Here is a 15585-nt window from a genome sequence, read left to right as displayed (position 1 = left end):
ATGATTTGGATGTGAGCATAGGAGGTATAGTTAGTCAGTTTGCAGATGACACCAAAATTGGAGGTGTGGTGGACAGCCAAGAAAGCTACCTCAGAGTACGAGATCTCCATCAGATGGGCCAATAGGTTGAGGAGTGGCGATGGAGTTTAATTTAGATAAATGGGAGGTGCTGCATTTTGGGAAAGCAAGTCTGAGCAGGACTTATACACTTAATGGTAAGGTTCTAACGAGTGTTGCTGAACTACGAGACCTTGGAGTGCAGGTTCATCGTTCCTTGAAAGTACAGTCGCAGGTAGATAGGACAGTGAAGGCGCCATTTGGTATGGTTTCCTTTATTGGTCAGAGCATTAAGTACAGGAGTTGGGAGGTCATGTTACGGCTGTACAGGACATTGGTTAGGCCACTTTTGGAATATTGCGTGCAATTCTGGTCTCCTTCCTATCAGAGGATGGTGTGAAACTTGAAAGTGTTCAGAAAGGTTTACAAGGATGTTGCTAGGGTTGGAGGATTTGAGCAATAGCGAAGGGCTGAATAGGCTGTGGCTGTTTTCCCTGGAGAATTGAAGGCTGAGTGGTGACCTTTTCGAGGTTTGTAAAACGTTAGCGAGTTTTAAGAAGATTTGTAGCTCAGGTTGAGGTTCTGGATGTAGTTTGGCCGCTGAGTGGGAAGGTTTGCTTTCAGACATTTTGTCACCATTCTAGGAAACATCGGCAGTGAGCCTCTGGATGAAGCGCTGGTGGCACGGCTTGGGTTGGGGATGTAATTTCCTGTGGTGAAGTCAGATCCAACTGGAATTCTATCAACAGACACATTGACTGTTGATCCCAATTGATCCCAATTGATCCACATTGATCCCAATTATCACCTCGAGAAAAATAACAGGAAATGACATCACCACAGGAAATGGAGTCACCAATCCAAGAAAGCACAAATAGAAAGCAGGTCATGTCACAAGCGTTTCATCTGGAGGCTCACTGATATTACTTAGCATGGTGATGAAACGTCTGAAAACAAACCTTCCAGCTCAGCAAGCAAATCTACATCCAGGTTTATAAAATTGTAAGGGGCATGGATAGGTCTTTTCCCTGGGATGGGTGAGTCCAGAACTATAGCGCATAGGTTTTTGGTGAGAAGGGAAAGATTTAAAAGGGACCTAAGGAACAACTTTTTCACACAGAGGGTGGTCTGCGTATGGAATGAACTGCCAAAGTGGTGGAGACTAGTACAATTATAGCATTTAAAAAACATCTGGATGGTTATATGAATAGGAAGGGTTTAGTGGGATATGGGCCAAGTCCTGGCCAAAAGGACTAGATTAGGTTAGGATATCTGCTCGGCGTGGACCAGTTAGACCGAAGGGTCTGTTTCTGTGCTATACATCTCTATGACTCTACTCAGGATTATGGAACAAATGATGTCCAATTGTAGACTGATATCTATTATTGAACAATGGTGAGACTGTTTCCATGATGGGGCTGGTTTTGGTACAATCAACACTTTGCTTGCCCCAGACAGCAGATTTACTATCTGATATGATATGTCTGTCTTTAGAAAGCATGGCATAGGTATCAGGGATCACACCAGCACTGAAAATACTCATTACTAGGCATAATTCCTTGCTGGCTTGACAGTAGCATTCATTAATGGCTAACATCACTCATGTTATTATGGTAGGAACTGTTGCTCAAACATTCAAAATACCTTACCTTTCAGGGTATCTTGAGATAGACTGCACTTTTCAGGAACAAAAGTGACAGTTTTAGGCCTATTCATAATTCTGTGCAATACATAGACAAATGATCCAATCATAGTGGCCATTATCTCACAGCATGGTTTTGATTCGCGATATATTACCACAGAACTAACAGCGAACAAATGGCTCAGGTCCAATTTACAAGGTTCCTAATAAAGCCAATGTTATAGCACACTGAACTGTAGGAATCTCAACACCAGTTAAGGTAAGTTTGTGGTAGACAATAGTTAAGAAATTAGCCAAGAAGTTCTTTGCTATTGTCTACCGCAAACTTACCTTAACTGATGTTGAGATTCCTACAGTTTAGTGTGCTATAACATTGGCTTTATTAGGAACCTTGTAAATTGGACCTGAGCCATTTGTTCGCTGTTAGTTCTGTGGTAATATATAGCGAATCAAAACCATGCTGTGAGATAATGGCCACTATGATTGGATCATTTGCCTATGTATTGAGAACTTCCTGGCTAATTTCTTAACTAGGACATCAAGGAAATGGAGCTGATTTGACAGCTCCGTTTCAAAGATGAGTTTGAATATACAAGATGGAACCCATTAAAACATGAAGGAAATTCTTAAATGCAGCACTATATTCAAACATAGCAAATCTATTAAAAACATGGAAGAGGTAGGAGATTTGAAGACAATTTTCTCATGGGTGTCAAAGGTGTTTGTGCTGGGATCCATGGCAACACCATCTAGTTGACATACCTTGCACTGGTAAAACTGAACTGAGAGTTGCACAAGTTCAAAGATTCTCAATGGCAGCTGGCTTGGATCACCATGGCACGGTGCTGTGTACAAATGTCTATGGCTTTCTAGAGTGACACACTGAGAATAGGCTAACAATGTTAGATGTGCACATGAACAGTGCAATGTTATCAATGAATGTCTTGTATACCTCTTGGCAAGTATGAAGGAACTTTTCACTACATACGTGGAAAACTGGTTATAGCAATTCACCGAGCCATATGGCCAGTTCATGTTGCACAGAACCAGTCATAAATAAGCTCACTACTCTTACACAAGTCCAGCAAACCTTTTCCTTTAAGCAAGACTATCTACTCATGCTAAGCAATAGGTAAAATGGATACAAATTTGGACCAGTCATAAAGATTGTATTGATATAGTCATGCCTGTTAAGGATGACATTTTAAAAAAAACAGATTCATTGGGGCATTGCTGGTCAAGTGAGCATTTATTGAGTAGAGGACAGTTCATTCTCAACCATACTGCTAAGAATCTGGAGTTACATGGTGACCAAACCGGGTAAAGCTGGCAGATTCTCTCTTCCTTCCTCTCCTATCCACCCCAAGAACACAAGTGAACCAAATGGTTTTTAAGACAATTGACAGGAGTTTAAATGTTGCTATTGTACTTGTATTTTATTCCAGATTTTTAATTGAACTAAAATGTTACCATCTGCCTAGGTAGTTTTCAAACCAGACATCAGCCTGACATCAGACATACAGCGACATCACAACTATGCTTCCCTCTCTCCCATTCTAGTCCCATTGTCATGGATATCTGAGTTGACCATGAGGCCTTGGCAGTACTGTCAACATTTAAGCTGCATCAGAAAATCAGTCAAGTAATCTGGAATCCTGCAGTATGCGCACCTCAGTTCAGCTAAGCACGTTTTCTAAGATTCACCATCTTCAGTGGATAGTGGATAACAGCTACCGTGCTCGGACTAGATGAGTTCAAACTCAGTAACAGTGCAATTCTAAGTTTGTAGAGCATGTGTCCCAAAGACTGATATATTTTATCAAATAGCACATCCCTTTGGCTATTTGCAACAATCAACCCACCCAAACAATCCATGTTTATGAAACTTACTGCAAAGTGTTACAGATTGGAAGTGATTCTGCAACTGTATATTTCTTATATATAATCCTGTGTGCGCAAAGAGTTCAAATTGCCAGTCAGACTTACTCTACAGAGCACATGCAAATACTGCAAGCTACATATATTAATACACAAGTCTCTATCATTTCAGGCAGAATGGACATGCACACACTGCACTTGTTTGAATGGAACAAAAATAGATGAGTCATATTGTGGTTCAGTTCTCAGGACAATTGCCAAAGTTTGGCCTAATCAAACTTTAAATTAATTATTAATAGAAAATTTGCAGTTGAAACATGCCGCACAAAGAATGCAAAACTAAGGCAGATCTAAAACTAGCATTTTTAATATCCTTACATTGATATTTCTATACCTTTGATTCCTCGTTGTCTGAATATACAAAATTACATTATCACTCTGTAGTCATCATACAAGCAGCAAAACACCTCGGCTTTAAAAGTCTGATTATGCCATTTCTTGCGAAAGATCAATGCTATTTTTCTCTCCTCCAACTTCTCAAAAATCTCTGAAGGAAATTCACATACAGGAAACACTACTCACCATCAAACTCAGGGAAGTAGTCAACCAAATGGGAGTACATAATCTTTTCTTCCAAGAGATCCTTCTTATTTAAGAAGAGAATGACTGAGGAGTTTTGAAACCAGGGATATGTGATTATCGTCCTAAATAGTGCTTTGCTCTCCTCCATTCGATTCTGGAAATATGGTTACAATAACTGTTGAAAACTACACCAAATGTTGTTCTGATGAGTTTATTGTAAACTTCCATTCATAAATTTTCATAAAGATTTTAAGTAACAAGAATGATTCAAAGCTTATGTAGTATTTAGTATATCACCACCACCAGAAATTAGTTTCCTTACATTTAAATATTCAAAAAGGGTCTAAAATTTATGGGTACCAGACCACAAAAACTATTTTGCCATATTTTCACTTTTAACATACAATATTTTCAATCTATTAAAGCAGTTTTCACTTCACATTTTAGCATCTAATGCAACACCGGCTTGAAGACTGTCGTGAAAAACAGATGTACCTCATTATCAGATTCTACAAGAACCTGGTCGTATTCACTAAGTGCCACTAAAAACATGATGGATGTCACGTTTTCAAAGCAATGAATCCATTTTCTTCTTTCCGACCTCTGGCCTCCAACATCCACCATTCTAAAAAAGACATAATCAAAGTAATATTTAAGAGTACATACAGTATTAAATTATCAACCAATATCCTACAATACATTAAATATAAAGAATTATGCATTCACTCAGTATAAAGTGATCGATGAGTTTTTTTTTAAAAAAGGATTTTACACAATATTTCTACGACGAGCTTTCCAAAAAGATCACTTGATAAAGTTAAAAAAAAATCGCCACTGATTTATAATGCCTTTATCTAAAACAAAATATTATACATCTATTTTAATTCTTACTAAGTCAGAGTACTGTCTGCAGCGCAGAGCTCCAAATAACAAGGAAAAAATACTAAGTCTTTTGAAAATACACATTGAAAATGCTTAGTAAGAGAAAACACGATTATGAAAACTGACTTGAATGACTGGTTCTTATTTTTATTTGTAAAATGCAGATGATTGTGTGACAGGAAAGTGTATAATATCATGAAAAGGATGAGACAAGCTAGATGTAGTAAGGCATTTCCAGTGGTTGAGGAGTCAAAAGTATGCTGCCATAGATAAAAGATTTAAAAGCAGGGAAAGGAAATAAAACAGTTCTTAAAATGATGGTTCTTATTTAGGTAAGGCAAAAAAGAACTCTCAGGATAGAGCAGTAATCCCAAATAACATTTGCAAATACTCCAAAATGGTAGCTTTTACTTTTACTAACAGCAATAGGAATAACCCTTTCTTTTTCCTTCTGACTAAGAAAACCAGCTAAGGCAATCAGTTGCTTCACATCTGCTCTCTACCTCATACTACAATAATTTCTCACAAATCACTCAAAATTATTAACTCCAAATAAGCAAGAAATTGTAAGCATTCAGATTAATATAAGAAGGTGCTAGCAGCAGATGCAGTCAAAATGGTACTTTTCAATTACCAATGCAGAGCAGGTACAAAGGCATAGACTTTGTGAAAGGAATTACGTTAACACCACAGTTAAACATTTATTTGAATTTAATTACTGCGAACATTAACACAGACCGCAAAATGTAAAATCAAACTTTTAATCCAAGCAGTTAATGTATATAAAATACTTAAAAGTAACAAGTTTGAAATGGTTTTAACAGTCACATTAAACTGTTTATTCATTGTGCAACATCTAACTGGAAGTAACATGAAAAGAACAAAAATATCTGAGAGGTCTAACATTTTGAGATGGTTTAAGATGCCAACCCACAAATCTAACAAACAGCACAGCCATTTTTTTAACCATGCCAGTATCCAAATAAAATGCTTAAATGGGACTCAAATATGTTCTTTCATCTCTTCAGCAATAATCTAAATTATAGCATTGATAATCAATTTCCTATAATTAAAGAGAAATAGTTATATTTGAGGTATTTTATCTCAGTCATAATGACATATTCCATGAAGAATGCATGAATTCAATGGTAGGCAGGAATTTCTTCATACTAAAATAAAGATGGCACAAAGTTCCACTGATCCTGCAACTTTTCTGAAATGAAACTCAAGTATTTAATTATAAATCATTGGAATCTGTTACATTAAAAAGGCAAACAAAAGGAGAAATTCATTACCAATTTTTCTTTCAACTTTTTAGCAGCTGGTGCTTCATATATGGAACATACCGGACAGCAGCAGAAGTTATATGCCCACAAACAAAACCTGGCACAAGGTCAGGCCCTGCAATTTAAAAATTTCTTCAAGCTCTATTTATGGTTAGGTGAAGGACCATTTTATTCTATTTTTACAAAACAATAATGCTGCTCACACATTTTCACCACAAATCGTATTGTGCAAGAGGGTAGGTTAAACTTTCATGACCCTGACATAAAAGTTTTCAGAAACCAGAACATAAATGAAAATCAACACATCAAAAGTTTTAAGGGCAAAGAACAAGGAAATTTGAATACTAGCTTTCTTATAAAGAAAAGAAAGCTTCTAGGCAGAGTGTCTTTAATCCCTGGTGTATAGGACATGGCAGCTTACCAGTTTGACAAATGATGCCTTGTAGAGGTAGACTAAAATAACACTACAGTAAACTGAACGACCTAATTTTCTATGGAAACGTCCTATTTATCCATAGACGACTTCTCTTAGTATTTCCAATCTAGTATAAATGTGAACTGTTATTAAATTTTACTTAAGTTCACTTGTTCAAATCAGCTTTACACCAAATAAATCATCTTACAAAAAACAAAGAAGAATAAGGCATAAATTCACAGCAATATTTTAGTTTCCTTTTAAAAATGAAAGGACCAAATTCGTTTCAAAAAGTATTAGACAGATTTCAGTAAAAACATCCATTTCCAGAATGAGCATGCACGAAAATGCAATGCAGCAGATAAAATCAGTTACGGATTTTCAGGAACCACCTTCTACCTGAAGATGATGCTTTGCAAGTCGAATGGGTATTCAATTATCCCTGTTGTTGGGATTCGAACTCTAAGGACATCCTGTTGAGTGGGCAGATAGGCAGGATCCGATATACGATCCAAATCGCTAAGATAGCTATAAATGAAGGAAAAACACATTAATACAAAAATTATAGCATTAAACACCCAACTATAAACGTGCGAATGAGCTTCCCAATGTGTGTTATGAATATCCCTTAGGGGTTATTTTATTTTCTAAGAGAGATGGAGAGGGGTGGACAGAATATTTTTCTTTGGTGACCTCTGTATCTCAGTGAATTTTACAGCTACATCTAGTGATACAAGGAGCATGCTCTCAGGACAATCGAGCGACAAATTTTATTTCACCTGCAGCCACATAATCTAACAACAGTTGACAGTCACTTTGACAATACAATGCTCAAAGAGAAAAGAAAACATCTTACGTATGTTTAAAATGTTCTTGCTCATCATCTGCAAAACAAATTTCTGGAAAAATGAGACAGTAACACAAAAAACTCAATGGAAAATTAGCCTTTGCTGAAACCATTGTGAATTAATGCTGGACAAAATTATGTGGGGACAAATCAACAGTAAAAAGGGGGTGTTGGAGTTATAACTTGGATAAAACATTTAGAGCAGCCAAATAGCACAGCAGTTTCCTTCTTTACCCAAGTGATCACAGAACTGAATGAGAATAAATAGGCAAGAAATTGGTTTATTTTTCTTGCATGATCAGCTTCATTAATTGAAATGTCCTACCTTTCGGTTAATCAAATTACCATCCACATCTCATCCCACACATGGCTGTCACTGGCAAGATTAGTCTATATTACCCATTAACAGTGAAAGTGGTGGGGATGGGGTCACCTTCACCTGTTGCAGTCCAAATATTGAAGGTGCTGCACATGTTTTTATTTCAGGATTTTGACCCAGTGACAATGAAAGAAAATCAGTCCACGCCAGTGTTAACAGAACATGTACAAAGCAGAATTTGGAAGTGCTGTTGTTCTCATGTACCTGTTGCCCTTTTCCTTTAGCGGATAGTGGAGGTTCCCTTTGAGGACATGAAGACCCTTATATTGAAAGGAAATTTACACTGTAAAAACGTACTTGAAGTTACATTTCGTTAATTTCAAAATCTGCAGAATCACTATTAGTAGTATTTGGGCTTAACAATCATCAGTGATGTTAAATTATGTCAAATGTGATGGAAGAAGGTTAAAGTCCAATTCAGCCATGTCTATGCACCTGGTGTAAATAGTTAATTAGTTTGCACTAGAATGGTGCCCAGTCCTTGCTATCCAAAGGTCCCAGAATCTGCTCATGATATTTATACATGCAGTGGAATTTTCCAATATGTTGTTTAAAGTTGAGGTGAGTGCGAAAGGCAATGACGAACATGCCACCCCTACCACTCAAACTCAAGCTGTTTAGCGCACAGTAGTTAAAGAGCCGAATGACGAGCTTCTCAGCCCATCACAGGTCTCAACACCGGTGTTCAGGTTTCCAGACAAATTAGAGGGCTCAATGGGGGCTCAGCAACAACAAGGCAAGTACTTTATATTTTTCTTTCTAGCTGAGGGTTGCAAGAAGAGTGAGCAAAGATAGCTAAGTGGTGGCTTTCAGAGAACAAATCCTTGTTCTCCATCTGTCTCCAATTGCCTTGTCTGAACAACTGATGGAATCCCAGACAGCAGACAGGTTGCAATACTTCTGCAGTCAGGAAACTAGCTACCTATGTTGCCTGCTGGGAAGTAGGTTATTGGCAAGTTAAGGCACTTAGATAGGTATTACTTGACCACTTAATTGGTTTTTTTGGGGAGTTAGGAGTCATTCATGGACCTTCCCACTCAGAACTTAATTAGTAAGATGGCAATAATCTCAAAGGTTAATCTGCCCAATTGTTTTGCTTACATGTCACCTCCAGGGTGGGAAATTAACACCCATGGTGCCACAGTGTACACGACAAAATATTTTTGAAAAATAATGACGTTGGCGAAATTTGAGAAGATTTGTAGCTCAGGTTGAGGTTCGGGATGTATGTTTGCTCGCTGAGCTTGAAGGCTCATTTTCAGATGTTTCATCACCATACTGGATAACATCGGTGAGCCTCCAGATGAATCCCTACAGTGTGGAAGCAGGCCATTCAGCCCATCAAGTCCATACCAACCCTCTGAAAAGTATCCATCCTATATTATCCCTGTAACCCCACAGATCTCCTGGCTAACTCACCTTGCCTTCACATCTCTGAGCACCATGGACAATTTAGCATGGCCAATCCACCTAACCTGCACATTTCTTTGACTATGGGAGGAAACCAGGGCACCCGGATAAAACCCATGCAGACAATAACTTACTTCCCAGCAGACAACATAGGTGGCTAGTTTCCTGACTGTAGAAGTATTGCAACCTGTCTGCTGTCTGAGATTCCATCAGTTGTTCAGACAAGGCAATTGGAGACAGATGGAGAACATGCAATTCCACACAGACAGTCGCCTGAGGTTGGTATCAAACTCAAGACCCTGGTGCTGTGAGGGAGCAGTGCTAACCACTGAGCTACCACAATGGAAAACAAACCAGTGAGGGAATAAAAGGATCACAACTAATTCAGACACACCACGACTTACACTCAAGACAGGGGTGTCAGCAACTAAATTTCAAAAGACCAAGTTTTGAGCCAATTAATCCATGGTCTTTGTTCACAATGATCAGAGGATTTTCGGAAAAACGTGTACTGGTAAACATCAGAAGGTGGACTTAAACTGGGCACACCACTCAGATGATCAAGACAACAGCTGACTATGCCACAACATGTTTTATACGTCCTTCTGCAAGGAGACACTGATCTGAGCCTTCCAAAGGAGTTAACAACAAAATTAGGCTGTTTGCTCAAACTATCGCTATGACTTAGGGCTCATGTTAGTGACTTAGATGGGGGTGGGCAGCATATGGGATTAATAGCTAGGTTGCATCGTGATATCATATTGCATATCTCAACAGAGACCAAGACTGAACAGAACAAAGCCTCCATTACATCCAATTCAACCATGCTTCTGTGTATAGTCTAACTAGTTAAGTTTTTTTTAAACATTTCCTATAGTTAAAATCACACAAAGTATTGGGCATGAGAAGAAGCTTCTCAACAAACAAAATGGTATGACTACAATCTTGGATATTTTAAATTGCCAATGAATTGATCAACATCCTCAGGATGCAAATACACATTACATTACATATTGAAAAGTACCACTATCCCACCAATTGTATTCTTAAATGTATCTTGCTGCTTTCCCCCTCTAACTTTTAAGTGTTTCGTACTTCAGTCATCACTGATAGCTTCCTTTAGTAGGTACTCTACTCCACTTCATTTTAGACCACAGCCCAATTGCTTCTATTTCCACTTTCAATTGAGTATGAGGGTTTCCCTATTTCACAAAAGTTTTCCAGTCAAATTTTCTTCCACTTCAACATCAACTTTCATTATCACTGTATGATGCAACAATAGCTTGATATAAAGACAGCACAAGCCAATCTTACCCTCTGTGTTACACGAATTGACAGAACAGTTGCTATGGAGAACATCAAAATTGTACTACGATTTCTACTTACTGTCAGGGGATAAAAACTGAATGCTTCAACTTTGAACACCATCTCAAACTGGTTTTGAAAGTAAAGAATTAAAAAGCATCTCTTAGAAGTGCTCCGTGTTAAAAGCAAAAAAATAAAATTATGTGGCCTACTGCAATATTTTGTTTGCATGTGTACAATATATGCATGCTACTGGAAGCATGAATTAATTTGACATGTCCTGCAGTATAGAAAGTGAAGTATGATGTAATGCCACTTTACAAGGCTAAGAGGGTGATCGTTTTTAGTGTAAGATTATCTAAATTTAAAAAAAATGGACCCAAATAATAACAGAGGATAGCTTCAATCAGAAATAAAGGCTGGAATTTTAAGCATTGACATTTTCTTGCATCAGATTTGAATAAATGAATCAGGAATACAAAACTCTGTGGCGTAAGGAAGTAAGTTTGTTAACAGCAATTTGAATTTTAGCTTGTTTTCAAAACTGAATGTCTATATTTAAACGCATAAAACTGCAGTTTCAAGCTGGACAAGCACCAAAAGGAACCAAGGAATTCTTTTTTTCCACAATTACTGAAATTGGAGTGAACTAGTTTTAAGCTCATTTATAATAAGTTACCTTCAAGTTCAGAATGTTCAGTTTCCACTGCTCTTTGAGATAATTAAAATGACATCACTTGTAGTGAGGGCGCTACAAAAGATATGCAAAGTTTTATCTTCCCAAAATAAATGGATTTTCAAATTGGAGTGAAGACTTCTTAAAATTTAATCAGAAAGTAGCAAAGCATTCAACATGACAAGGCAACTACCAAGGGCCCAATGGACAGCGTATAAGTGATTGGATTCGCACAAATTTAACGTTCAATTCAATTTTAGCAGATCACCTCTGCAAAATAAATCTTGTTTAACAATGTTTAACTCAATTAGTTCACAGAAAGCCAACAAGATGCATGCTGCGAGGCTCAGACACTGAAGCAGACCATATCCAAATGCATCAAGACCTGGACAATGATTCAGACTTAGGCTGGCACATGGCAAGTAACATTTGTGTTCCACAAACGTCAAGCAGTGACCACTTCTACCAAGAGAGAATCTAACCATCAGTCTTTGGCATTCAATAGTGTTAGCATCCCTGACTTGCCCCATTAGCAACATACTAGGGTTACCATGGATCACAAACTGAACTGGACTAACTATACAAAGACTGTGGCTAAAAAGCAGGCCGGAGGCTAGAATCCTAGTGAGCAAATCACCTCCTGACTCCCCAAAGCACACATCAGTAGTTTCATGGCAGGCTCATTTACCTGAATGAGTATAGCTCTAAGAGTCAAGAAACTTAATGGGCGGCACAGTGGAAAATGGGCAGCACGGTGGCTCAGTGGTTAGCACTGCTGCCTCACAGTGCCAGAGACTCAGGTTCAATTCCCGCCTCAGACAATTGACCAGAGGTGAAGCGGTAAATGTAGGGGAATGGGTCTGGGTGGGTTGCTCTTCGGAGGGTCGGTGTGGACTTGTTGGGCTGAAGGGCCTGTTTCCACACTAAGTAATCTAATTTAATCTGAAAAAAAGCTTGACCCGAAGCAGGACAAGGCAGCCCACTTAATTGACATCATAATCACCAACATCTACCACTTCCTCCAGTGATGCTCAGTAGGAGCAGTGTGTACCACCTACAACATGTGCTGGAAAATGGGCGGCACGGTGGCACAGTGGTTAGCACTGCTGCCTCACAGCGCCAGAGACCCGGGTTCAATTCCCGACTCAGGCGACTGACTGTGTGGAGTTTGCACATTCTCCCAGTGTCTGCGTGGGTTTCCTCCAGGTGCTCCGGTTTCCTCCCACAGTCCAAAGATGTGCAGGTCAGGTGAATTGGCCATGCTAAATTGCCCGTAGTGTTAGGTGCAGGGGTAAATGTAGGGGAATGGGTGGGTTACGCTTCGGCGGGTCGGTGTGGACTTGTTGGGCTGAAGGGCCTGTTTCCACACTGTAAGTAATCTAATCTAATCTAAAAACTCTTAGCAGCTAACAAACCTTGGGCCAATTCCATCCAGAAAGTCATGGGCAACAGATATATGGGAATGCCACCAGTGCAAGCTCCCCTACAAGTCACTCGCCATTCTGAGTTGGAAATTTATTGCCATTACTTCAGGCCAATCCTGAAACTCCTTTTCTAATAGCACTGTAGGAATAGCAACAGAAATGCACAGCAGCAGTTTTAGGCAACAATTCACCACCACCACCTCAAGTGAAATTATATGTTGGAAATCAATGCTGGCCCAACCAGCAATACTCACATTTCATGAATAAATATGAATTAAATGCCTTCTCAAACAGTTGTAGAACTGACAGTGCAGTACACCCACAACACTGTTACAAGGGGGGGGGAATTCTTTCAGGATTTTGATCCATTAACAGTGAAAGAGCAGCGATATAGTTCCAAGTTATGATTATGTGGCACTTGGAAGGGCACTTGCAGGTGGCAGGACTCCCAAGAATCTGCTGCTCTTGTTTTAAGTGGTACAGGTCACAGTACCTGGGTGAGTCACTACAGTGCCTCTTGTGAATGGCATACTTTGCCTTCTTTGTCCTGATGGTGCCTATTTGGGTATTGCTGGAGCAGCACACATCCAGGGAAGTGTAGAGTATTACATCACTCTACTGATTTGTATCTTCTGGATGGTCAACAGACAGTGGTACAAATGCTCCTAAATATTGCAAAATCATTCACAAGCATCCCTAACTCTAACCTATGACGGAGGACAGGTCATTGATGAAACAGCAAAAAATACCTGAACTAAGATACATAAGAATATAAGAACTAGGGCCAGGAATACACTATCTGGATGTTCAAGCCTGCTCCATCATTCAATAAAATCATTGCTGATCTTTTCGTGGCCTGAGCTTCACTTATTCTCACTTTCACCAAAACCCTTGATTCCTTTACTGTTCAAAAAATTACCTTAGTTTTCAAAGCATTTACTGACAAAACCTCCACTACTTCACTGGGCAGGAAATTCCATAGATTCACCAACCCTCTGGGTACCACCCTGAATAACTCCCACAGTCATACCAGAGGACTACGACTGAACCCCAACCCCAACCCCAACCACAACCACCTTGCTTTGTCCCAAGGTTGGCTCCAAGCAGCAAGGAACTTCTCTGCTGATCTCAAATCCTAATGACAGGTTCTGCTTAGGCTCTTGGATACCATACTTAGTCAGATGTTAACTGGATATCAAAGGCAACCTCTGTCACTTTATCTCTGGAGTAAAGCTCTTTAGTCCATATTGCAGACTTGCTTCAAACGAGATCAGAAGGTGATAGGTCTTGTGGAACCCATATTAAACAATTTGTTCTGGTCAATAAATACTATAAATTGTGCTTAATAACACCAATTGACATCTCATTACTTGGTTAATGATTGGGAGTAGACTGATGAGATTGTAGTTGGCCAGATTGGATTATTCTTGCACATACGAATATGTTAATTTCTTAAGTCTATTTCACTTGTAGTAGCAATGAACAGGTCCAAGTTCTCTGCAAAAGTTGAAAATTTCATAAATGGACAGAATTGGATAGTCAATGCTTTTGGACACGTCACATTTTATTGGCCAAATCTGTTGCTATCACAATCTTTCGTAGAGTGGCTGTCCCTTTATTTTTTTATGTGGAATGAAAATCAGACACAGAAAATACTTCATCTGTGAAATAATTGGAACATTGTTAAGAAAATCCAAGTATCTGAAATCTCTAAATGGACTACCAATAATAATTCACCAGAATTCAAAACTTTATCCGTTCAGGAGGTAGGATATCTAGTTCAAGACTGTAATTTGACATTGAGGAAGCAAGAGTCTTATGCTATATCTTTAACTAAGCCCATACATTTTTAATATCCTCTTGAAATACTGATTGACACCAATTTTGATGATTCCACACAGTATTCCCTTATTATCTCTTTCCTTTATACTGTACTCCAGAACCTATTTTTCCAAAATATATAAGATAGGTATTACAACTGTCTTGATAAAGTGACTTAGCAAGCGTCATTCTTCACGATTGTATGAACAATTTACTCAATTGTTATTGTCTATTTGAACTGTAATGGCATAGGATTAATGATCTGCCATTTAAGGGAACCCCAACACAAAGGTCATCTCACCTAGGCATTGTTTGGGAATTCAAGATCGGCAGCAAACTTGAGGAAATGATTACAAGTTCTGTGAAGTGCACTTGACAGACAGCTGTTGTTGAGGGTGGAAATTGATCTATATCAAAATGTAACAAGTCTCTATTTTTCAGTTCTTTTTTGTACCATCACACTTCAGTCTATGTAGAACCTGTAGATTATATTATTTAATAAAACCAACTGATACTATAGATGCAGCCCAAGTTCAGTAGAATTTGCAATATATTGCCTTCTTTTTACCCAAAAACGCATTGCTGAAAACAAGGCACATTTCGTAAAACCTCTTTGGTATTTCATGCAATTGTCCTTATGATTATAAGCCAAAAATAAACAACACTTACACTGTATTGGGGAGAAAGTGAGGTCTGCAGATGCTGGAGATCAGAGCTGAAAATGTGTTGCTGGAAAAGCGCAGGTCAGGCAGCATCCAAGGAACAGGAGAATCGACGTTTCGGGCATAAGCCCTTCTTCAGGAATGAGGAAAGTTTGTCCAGCAGGCTAAGATAAAAGGTAGGGAGGAGGGACTTGGGGGAGGGGCGTCGGAAATGTGATAGGTGGAAAGAGGTCAAGGTGAGGGTGATAGGTCAGACTGGGGTGGGAGGGACACACACACACACAGCGAGGGAGGGACACACACACACAGCGTGGGAGGG

At 38.9% G+C, this 15585-nt stretch overlaps 1 protein-coding gene across 1 annotated transcript in view; it reads right to left on the bottom strand.

Moving 5' to 3' along the window:
- Positions 1-15585, bottom strand: part of LOC122565383 (guanine nucleotide-binding protein G(q) subunit alpha) — a 112564-nt gene that overhangs the window by 8834 nt on the left and 88145 nt on the right. The window contains exons 4-6 of the mRNA XM_043721311.1: positions 7142-7270; positions 4655-4784; positions 4160-4313 (exon numbers count right to left, since the gene is read on the bottom strand). Of these exons, the coding sequence (XP_043577246.1) occupies positions 4160-4313; positions 4655-4784; positions 7142-7270 (413 nt within the window). The remainder of the gene's footprint in view (positions 1-4159; positions 4314-4654; positions 4785-7141; positions 7271-15585) is intronic.

The sequence above is a fragment of the Chiloscyllium plagiosum genome, chromosome 31 (genome assembly GCF_004010195.1).
Source record: "Chiloscyllium plagiosum isolate BGI_BamShark_2017 chromosome 31, ASM401019v2, whole genome shotgun sequence".
NCBI classification, from domain to species: domain Eukaryota; kingdom Metazoa; phylum Chordata; class Chondrichthyes; order Orectolobiformes; family Hemiscylliidae; genus Chiloscyllium; species Chiloscyllium plagiosum.
Note: the sequence above shows the minus strand (reverse complement) of the source record. Positions and strands in the feature narration are given on the sequence as shown.